At 39.1% G+C, this 10345-nt stretch overlaps 1 protein-coding gene across 2 annotated transcripts in view; it reads left to right on the top strand.

Annotated features, from left to right (window-relative positions):
• LOC117733179 (microtubule-associated protein RP/EB family member 1-like) overlaps positions 1-9341 on the top strand; it is an 11645-nt gene extending 2304 nt beyond the window's left edge. For both annotated transcript variants that reach the window (XM_034536605.1, XM_034536606.1), the window contains exons 3-7: positions 815-960; positions 3617-3818; positions 3917-4026; positions 4189-4341; positions 5164-9341. In XM_034536605.1, the coding sequence (XP_034392496.1) occupies positions 815-960; positions 3617-3818; positions 3917-4026; positions 4189-4341; positions 5164-5208 (656 nt within the window). In that variant the 3' untranslated portion in view covers positions 5209-9341. The remainder of the gene's footprint in view (positions 1-814; positions 961-3616; positions 3819-3916; positions 4027-4188; positions 4342-5163) is intronic.
• The last annotated feature ends 1004 nt before the right edge of the window (positions 9342-10345 follow it).

Genomic DNA, 10345 nt, shown 5'->3' with positions numbered 1-10345 from the left:
TTAACAAACAGTTGTCAGACCTCTTGAAACTCTTCCGGGTGATTGTCAGAGGGCCAGTTGCTGCTGATGCTGAATAAGTTAACAATACGACATGAAAAACTGTGACGCTTCTGCTTTTATCGCCCAAGCCAATAAAACATGTTCTCGTATGTTGAGCCTTTGTTTCATCAAAGATACACAACTGTTTTTTTTCCACTGTTAGCAAACGGCACAGTGTGCTTATGTTAACTGTCTTGGAAGGTCTAATTCTGTATACAAATAGATGATAAACTGTAAATATCCAAACAATCAGTTTGAGTGTGTAATTAAAAGACATGTCCGAACAGCATATGCAGGCACAGCTTGTTTTAATCCCAGGTAGACGGATACATTAGTCAACGGCAGGGGATCGGCCTGGGATCCTCTTGTTGTGAGGCGAAAGTGCTAGACACTACACCACTGTGGAGCCGTTATATAATAATTGTATTTCCAAATTAGAAAATTAACTGTTTTATTCATTTCAAGTGATGTGTCAGGTGCATACAGGTGCAGTTTAGTCAAAAGTAGTGTTTGGGCAATTGTAATATTGAAAGTAGTGCTCATGGATTCAGGCTGGTGTTTTGAAAGTGTTGAATTTGGGTGCCAAATTAAATAGTTTCCAGTACCAATCAATCAATACCACATTTTAAGAAAATCTCTAGATTGTCTCTTAATCTACTTATTTTTGTTTTTATGAGTCCCCCACATTTTGAATATTCAGCGCACAGTAATTTTTTTATTTTCCTTTATTGTGCATTAAGTGATGTAATTATTTTTGTTGATCATTTTAATTAAGGTGCTGCGTATTGCCAGTTCATGGACATGCTGTTCCCCAACTCTTTACCTCTGAAGAAAGTAAAATTTGGTGCCAAGCTGGAGCATGAATACATCCACAACTATAAGCTTCTGCAGGTTTCCTTCAAAAAGATGGGAGTCGACAAAGTAAGTAACATCACACAATTTTTTATTTTAGCACAAGCTCTGAAAATATATGATATAATTTCTGATATTAGAGGGCACTTTTCTGTTGGTTGCAAAATGTTCATACAGTCTGAAACCATGTACTGTTGCTCATGTCGATGCCATGAGCAACAGTAATAAGAGCCTGTGATGCCGGCACTGTTTAAGTGGTTGTCAATACAACAGGATCAGGATCTGTTTATGGGTTTGTTTACTTTGACGCCAGATTAAGTTAAGTTTGACGTGATGTGCACCTCTTGATCTGACCAGCTCACTGTTGCTTTTTTTGTGACAAATGTATGAATCTGGATAAAGTTGCATCTTCTGGTGCTGTTTTAAAATAATATCCTTTCACTGAAAAGCACAGGAAATGCTTTTAATATGTGGCAGCTGCATGAATAATATCTTAAGACCAGCAAACTTGTTTATTGCCAAAATCAGTAGCCCTGAAAATGAGTTAACATGAATTATGTCGCCTGATTAATGAGGATTAGTTTTTCCATTTGGTCCAGATTAATTGGAAACCCGCACACTTTTTCCTGTCGTGGGGGAAAACACTTCAATTATACGCGTTATACTCCTTTTCACACACCTGCTTGTCAATGTAAAAAAGAATGAACTCGAGAGCGACATTGGTGTATGAAGAATGGTAAAAACATGAAATATATTTTAACTGGTAAAACTGTGCTACCAAGAACAGGAACCAAAATGTTTTGACTGTTTATCACCCTGGCTGATTGTTAGATCGGAGTATTAAAACATTTTCATCAGTTGTCCCTTACTGGTATGAAACTCCTGTCATCCCCCTCACCAGCTGAGCTGCCTCTGCTGATCTGGTCATATTGTTTTTCCTGAGTGCTTTGTTAGTCCGTCCCTCTTTGGATACTATTTACTGTGTGTGTACTCTACATTTTCATCTGTCAAAAGAAATGAGACACCAATGTATAGGCAGAACTACAAATTATAATGATCAACAATATTTTACACATCTGGACACCTCATACTGCTATCAAAGATTGAAAAGTGCAGGGCAGAACCATCTTAGTCATTTGTTTTCAGACTGAACATGCAACAGCTTGCAGAACTATTGACAAATCTGCCGTAATTAATTAATGTTACAACTTCCTTTCTTCCTGCCATCCATTTGTTTGACGGCGTTATTCTAGAGCTGTGCTGTGTTTGAATTGCCTGGACAGTCTTGACGCATAGATCAGAAGCTTGAGCATGTTGAGCACATCAGTGTATTCATAGTTAGTTCAGGGTTATAATCCCCGGCATTGTGGCTGCATCATGGACTTTGCCCTTGTGCAAGCTTTGTGTATTGTCTCATGATGTGCGATTCTTCCATTGCTGAGGCCTACTGCTGACATTATTTTATTTTTTTGCTGCTGCTTTCTTCTCTTCACTGTTGCTTCTATCCTGACCGACTTTCTTTTTAATGTGTGTGCCAGTACTGAAGAGTTTTTTTTGGGCCATCATCATTCTTTGTTCATAATTTTAGTAATAGCCCTCTGAGTCAGTGTTGTAGTAAAGGATGTCCCTGTGCCGCAGTTCAAATAAAATCTTCCAGATACTGACTAAGATGAACTACTTAAGTATCCTTGTTTGTATGTCTGTACTGAGTGACATCGTTTAATTTTTTTTAAATCTAGTAGTGAGTCTTGTGTATTTTTAGTACAGTACAAGATAAAACCACACTATTTTTGTGTCCACAGCACAGGCCATAATGTCCATTTTCACTATTGAAATATTTAATATTGCATGATTTGGATTGTAATTTTCTATGATGTATGTACCTTGTAACTATAGGGTTGCTTATATTGTGAAAATGACGATAGTCAATATATTTATAAAAAGCTTTGTGTCAATGATGATTGGAAAGGGGTCTGAAGTGATGAATCTCCAGAGAATGATCAGCTCAATCTTCAGCTCCTCTCAGCTTTTATAGTGAGTTTCAGATCATTGTTAATCTCTCAAGTCCACCACTTTACTGTTCTGGTTCACCTTCACTGCTCTCATAGCTTCATTCTCAGAGAAAAAGCTGTAAAAAGCCTGTGCACCCAGCCTGGTGGGCAGCAGACGGATGCATAAAGACAAGCTGGTGAACATAGAGGAGCAGCTAAAGAGACGTACATTTCCCTCGGGAGTTGGTCAAGACCAAAGACTTTGCCAAAAGAGAATATTAGACTTACATTCTTCACGTGGCCACAAACGCAAAGAATCCCAATGAATCATCATGTTGGTCTGTAACTGTTGGAAGTGGAAACAAGCATCTGTTTGCAAACAGGTTCAACTTTAAAGGGACGATATGTCAATGTTGTGTTCACGGCTTCTTTATGCTGGCCCCAAGTTGCCAAAAAGATTGGCTATTGCAGCTTTGAATCAAATGTTTTGTAGATGAATGTGTTGTATGCAGCAATGCTAGATATCTAATAAAAGGTATGATTTGGGTATTGGGTCCAAAACAAAGTGTATTGACGGTGATGCTGAACATTTAACAATACCAGCACATACACTCACACAGAATTGGAAGTATTTTTAAAGTAGTTTTCCATACTATTTTAATTAAGTTTGAACACCATTAGCTGGAAGCAGGCAGGCACCTGTCAACGTCTTGATTATCTCTTTTTGCTTCCAGATCATTCCAGTAGACAAACTGGTGAAGGGGAAGTTTCAGGACAACTTTGAGTTTGTCCAGTGGTTTAAGAAGTTCTTTGACGCAAACTACGATGGGAAAGACTACGACCCAGTTGAGGCGAGGCAGGGCCAGGATGCCATGCCCATACCCAACACTGCCATGTCAGCTCTCACCAAAACCCCGAAAAAGACCCTCAGTCAAGGTCAGTGCTCTGGTCTTGTGGTTCACAGTTTGAAATCAAATGGAGTAATACTGGTAAGTTTTTCTTTTGTTCATAGACTTCTTTTTGTCCCTCTTCAGCTCCTCAGAGACCACCTGTTGCCAAGGTAGCGCCCAAGTTGGCTAATGTCAGTGCAAGGAAGCCAGGGATGGGAGGACGTGACGAGGAGAGGGTGGAGCTCATGAATGAGGTCAGCACTACAGCATTAAAAATAAATAAAACCTGCTCCGTACAATCACTATTGAAAAAATGAAATTATCAACTCATAAGCTTTATTTGTGTCTTCAAAGAGATGTAAATATTCGCTCGATAGTAGAAAAGAAAAACGTAATGATTTGACTTTTTTCCACAGGTGGAAATCCTGAAATCTACCATTCAGGACATGGAGAAGGAGAGAGACTTTTATTTCGGTAAGCTGCGGAACATTGAGCTGATTTGCCAGGAGAAGGAAGGAGAGGGCGACCCCACGCTGCAGAAAATCATCGACATCCTCTACGCCACCGACGTGAGTTGTCATATGTTTTTATGAACTTAAGTTCAGTGATGTGATTTAATTCTGAAGGCCAAGAAGTCAATGGATATAAACCCATCCATATTCTTCTATCCTTAAAATAAACCAATGTATTCACTACATGTGGGTTCAACACTAGATTTGACACCATTTGCTCTGCCGTTAACAACTGCTGATGCCATTGTAAATTCCTGCAGAGGAATAGCATGCAGCTCGCTCGCCAAGGCTGAAAGTTTTCAGTGGACTGAATTGCTGCTATTTACCGAACCATTATGGGTTCTGCACTTTTGGTTGTGTGTCCTATATCTATATAGTATTATATCTTGCATAGTTTTTTTATTTCTATTCTAAATTAACTTTTTGTTTAATTCTCTGTCTTTGTGCTACTGCAACACCCGATTTGTAGTAGACACCAGAAATGTTGATCAGAGTTGAAAACCCGTTTAGTGACAAGTACGTTTTCACATACACGGACTATGCCTTTGGGTTGTGACAATACTCATTGTAAGAGAAGGAAAACTATTCCAGCCGAAGTCAAGGAACATTAATATAAAATGTTTATTCTTCAGTGTGGTTTGATTGACAGTTCTCCTGCTTGTGTACTAGAATGCCTGTTTGTGACCCCCCTCCCCGGGCCATATTACATAGCTAACTGTTGTGTTGCTTATTTATCCACAAATGAATATTCATTTTAGAGACTAATAGACTAATATCTTTATTTATTAAAAAAAATATATATATGTATATATATAATTTTTTTGTTTGTTTATTCATATCTCTTCCCCCCGCTATCTATCTGTCTCTGTTTCTCTCTAGGAGGGTTTTGTGATACCAGATGCTGAAGAGCAGGAGGAGTTTTAATCAAAACTACAAGCAACTTTTCACTTGGATGGTCTGGTATACAAACCCACCTCGAGATCTTATTCAAGCTAAGACAGCCAGTTTGGTTTTATATCCAGTACCAAGCCTGATCTCGACTTGTGCCCCCCCCCCACCCCAAACATCTCTTGAACCTGCCGGACTTCTTCTTCTAGCCTTCAGCTGCCGTACATTTTGGCTCCATTTTGGATCCTTTACCAACAAAGCCTCGGTCCCGGCCTCTTCTTCCTTAAACCTGTCAGTCTGCGGAGTATTCAAGCTCCCACCCCTCACCTGTAATCCCATCCTTCCCAAAACCAGATTGTGCAGTACATATCTGGTTTTTGTAATGGACTTGAGTGTGAAATGATGTTCTCTGTGTGTGTGCGCGTGTGAGTGTGTATATGTGTGTGGTTGTATGTGTTTAACAATTTATTTGAAAGTACCTCCTCTGAAGGACCCGGCTGTCAGAACACCAATCACTTTGTCCCAAACTAACCCAGATTGTTTGTTTTTTGATGGCACTGCAGCCATTTGTGCCTCTCCTGTTGACACTGAATTGTATTCATTTGGAGGATGATGCTTGCACAGAAGTGAGGAAAATATAAAAAGGAATACACACACATTTCTATCTAAAACAAGGTTTGCATAATTCTGAACCAAATCTGAGGAATATTTTGTATTTTTGCTCGCTGGTTCCAATTTTAGTCATACTAACATAGTTGTGTGTTTTGAAATGGTGAAAAAAATTAAACTTCATCGAGCCTGCAGGCTTTCAGAAAACATAATTTGTCAGTTTGATGGAGCCAATACGGTACTAAGCGAAATTAAATGAGGAAAAGGCAACTTGTGGACTGCACATGTCGACACTGAAGGGCTCAGGGTTTAGTGTGGGACAAGGCAGCAGTCGGGTCTTCTCTTGGCCTTGTTTTTTTTCCACTAAGAATACATCCTGATTTTGTCCCGTTGGCCTTCAGAAGAGCTTTTGTAAGTGTTTGCTACTGTTTTATCACCGTTATATCCATTTCTTTTTTCCCCTTATTTTTGGTCTTGTTTTCTCTGTATGTTCTGAAAATTATTTTGGGCACCTGTCACTCATGATCTCAACTTTATGAATTTTTTTTCCCACGCTCACTAAACCATCACTCTGTTGGAAACATTTGATTTGTAGCGGACATAGAGAAGTGTTGCTGTTCTGTAGCAGATCCGCATGCCTCGACTCGGTGTTCACGTTTCAGGCTTCTAACTCCAGGAAAGTGTCTTTGTGTGGACCCAAGATGGCAGTCTTTTGATCAACATTTAGTAAAAAGTACAACAAAGATTAACAGCAATTGTTTTGACTTTTCTTTTTAATTTTTTTTTTAAGAATCTGTTTTGTAAGTCCATGCACTGTTTTTCGTTTTTCTTTTATATACCAGTGGTCCTTAATTGAGCTCCAGCCAATCAGAATAATTCCTGATCTAGAGCAGCCACATTACAAACACTGTGAGCTCTGACTTTGTGTGAGTGTGTGTGTGTGTGAGAGAGAGAGAGAGAAAAAAAGAGTGTGTGAGAGTGAGAGCCGACCATCATCTGATCTTGGCCCCTCTGAGCTGTTAAAGTGGCTCATTTGCTTCTTACAGGCTCTGACTGGGCGGTGATAAATCTTCTACTCTGATTACTAATTTTGGATTTCGTGTTTTCCAAAGTGGTAGAAGAAAATGAGCGGTCAATGAGTTGCCACATTGAAAGTATATTCCTTTCTGAGAAAGCAACACAGGTGTCCGTTTCCTCTTTCTGTCCCAATTCAACTCCCTGAATGACCAAATTTAGCACTAATATTGTGAATCTGATTTGAGACCAGTTTTTCCCCCACTGTATATTTGCACCTAACTTGAAACAACACAGCAATGTTGATTCCACACAAACTGTTGACAGCAAAGGTGTTATTGGAATACACAACTTTATCAATGGCCTTATTCACAGAGATGTTTCTTTTCATAAAACATTTTTCATAACTTTTATTATAATTTGACAATGTAAGTGCTGTTTTGGGCAAATGTTTGTAATGTTAGTCATATTTTATTGTGTTTTAAAAAATAAACAACATTGGAGGTATTTTGGACAACACCTGAGATGTCAGGGTGCAGCAGATCGCTCGTCTTCCATCGAATGCCCATCAAGCAAAATATATATCTAATTTTGAGGTGAAAAAAATAGGTCACCCTAGTGATATAAATGTATCACAGCTGCAGACTAAATATATTCTGCAAAAAGAAATCAAAGATCAATCCGGTGCGGCGTTTAGCGTTTTCCTCTCCATCAGGGACTCAGACGTGTGGTTATTTAGTGTTTCAGTGTTTCAGCGGCATGATTCAACACGCGCTGCCAGGGTTGAATGTTGCACACAATCGGGGTGCCTGAAGTTTTTTGTGTTTTCTGGTAATTGCCTTCAGTAAGAACACATCTAAAAGAAAATCAAGACATTGACCGTTAAAAATAATTTTGTATGCTTTTTACTTGACACACTGAAGAATTATCTTGTTGTTGAGCCTTAAATTACGGTGATGTGCAAGTGCAGTAACTTATTTGTTGTCTCTGCACAGCACAAAGGGGTTCAAAGGTCTACGGGAGTTTCAGCTTTAATCTGAGAGGTTTTTCATTCTTTACACACTGTCGGACAACTGGCCTGTGAGGACAATGATCAGGTTTTGTTCACACCTCATCAGCCATATGGTTCAATTGATAAAGGCAAACAAAGCCACTAAATAAGATGGAACTGAATCTGTCTGAAGTTTGAGCCCTGATGCACATTAATGTGTCTGTTGATGCCTGAGGGACGTCAGTGTCTTAAGGCTGGATTTGTGCCCATTTTAAATATGATTGTATGATGACACATTTTGGTCACCTTAAACTGGAGTTCTGGGAATTAAAGAAACTCCCTTTCCTCTGCTGTTCATCTTCTGAACGTGGAAGTAACCCCGCAATATATTTAAGCTGAAATGGAGTGAGTCTTTAATGTCAAATCTAATGTGCTGAAGTACAGAGACAACCCAACAAAAATTGCTACTTCGGACAATGTGAAGCGTTTCTCAAAACGCTTCTTGCTGTCTGGATCTATTGGCATAATTAAAGCTTGTGAAAAGAAAATGTACTGTATCTTAAAAATGACAATTGGGGTTTTTAGGTCTTTAAATGAGTAGTGTTTCCTGCAACTAATGAACATTGTCATTGTCAATTAATTTGCTGAATTTCTCAATGAATTGATCGTTTCATCTATTTTCAGTAGAATTAAGTTTGAGGAAGTAGTGAAAATAATTCTTCCATCTTAGAAACTCTGTATATGGTATGCTGGTAGTAAAACCCCTTCATGTTTGTTGGGTAAGTTAAAGCCAAGACCAAACGCAGCCCACCGAGGACATTAACATTCCCCTCTCTGTGCACGGGGAGCGCTCTCAATGCAGGAAGAGCAGTTCTGACAAGTGTGTGTTGTCGAGCCTTAGAGAAAAAGTGCTTTTTGTTATGCAAAGTCAAAAGGGGGATGTCCTCCTTTACATCGTGGCCTCTGTGCTGAACCCAGTGCCAATGTTCCCTCCTCCCTCCTCCCACAGTCTGTGTTTAATACAACTGTCATCACTTCAATCACCTGTCGGGAGGGATTTGTAACGAGGTCTTTCATTATGTCAGAGGTGTTTGTCAAATGTCTGGTTTTCCTGATGAGTCATTGGAAGCAGTTGTGTGTTGACTCCTGTTTAGTCATGGTAGTAAAGTCATGGTAGTAAAAGCTGTTATTTTCAGTGAGTTGGTTTGATATCAAACTTTGGTACAAAAAGATTCCTTGGATGTTTTTAGTCACACGCCCCAAAGAGTTCCCGCTCAGCAGGTTTTGGCCCCTCTGGGGATCCAGAACTATCGTCTCCCAAGTAATCGTGGCTGGTTTAAATCAACATGTTTCCTTTGCTGAAGGTGGGGGGAAGGGGGTGCTTGTGTGACCTCTAACCTTTTCCCGATCAACAATCGTATACAGTGTACACTGTGAGTCTCTCGCCTCTGTCTTCTGTTTCTGTTGGACTTTAATGTGTTTGTTATACTCCGGAAAACCCGATTTTCTTCTATCAAGTTTGGTACAGACAATAAAAACAGTATTTCCACGTCAACACTGGACTGTTTGTCCTGATTGAATCTATAAGCTTCTGTTATTTTTTTTATAGAGTGTGTCATAAACATATTGTTCATACATATGTCGCCTCACACATGAATATTTCATGACTAGGTTGATTCAGCTTAAGAATTTAGAAAATGCTTTCAACACTTAAAGGAACATTTCATCCTTCACTTTATCACCAACTTTCAACATTAACACATCTAGAGATACATGATTCTCACTGGACAGGAAGTGGATGAAAACTGGATTTGGAAAAATAAACTAAAGCTGTCATAAAACCTAGTGGAGTAAAAAGTACAAGTGATTAGAGGTAATATGCTGTATAAAATGAAAAAAAAAAATATATGGTACAAGTACCATGAATGTAAAGTGAGCACAAGTAGATTATAGTCATAGCCATGTGAGGCGTAACTTGATCTAAATGTTGAAGTCAACATGCTCACAATGCTGATGTCAGCAGTATGTTTACTGCGTTAACCATCTTAGTCCAGTTTTTTAGCAAAGGTTTTTTCAAGTATTGGGGCATAGACAATATAGGCCAAATTCAAATTCTGACATGATGACGACGCTAGATAAAAAGTCAAAATCACCAAAGGTATTACAATTTATCTTTAGGGGGACATGACCGTTTGCACCAAATCGCATAGCAATCCATTCGATAATTAATGAGACGCGTGTGATTGTTCTACTTGAGTGAATACCTACTTATGGTCTGCAGAAATGTTTATGCTATGTTGTATTATGTATGTTTATGCATGAACAGCAGATGAAAGTTGAAACATGAAGAAAACAAAGCAGTCTTTGTGAAGCACACCCGAGTCTTCAGTCCAGGCCTGAGGGTGACCTTTGACCCTCAACGCTCCAGATCTGTTACATCAGAACGGACCAGAGGGGCTTTCATAGTGTCGATACTTACTCAGATCCTTTACTGAAGTGAAATACCACTATGTAATGATGCTCTGGTAAAGGCCTTGTATTTAAAATATTGCGTTTATC

The sequence above is a fragment of the Cyclopterus lumpus genome, chromosome 7 (assembly GCF_009769545.1).
Source record: "Cyclopterus lumpus isolate fCycLum1 chromosome 7, fCycLum1.pri, whole genome shotgun sequence".
In the NCBI taxonomy this organism is placed as follows: Eukaryota; Metazoa; Chordata; class Actinopteri; order Perciformes; family Cyclopteridae; genus Cyclopterus; species Cyclopterus lumpus.
This window is presented reverse-complemented; position numbering and strand designations above follow the sequence as displayed.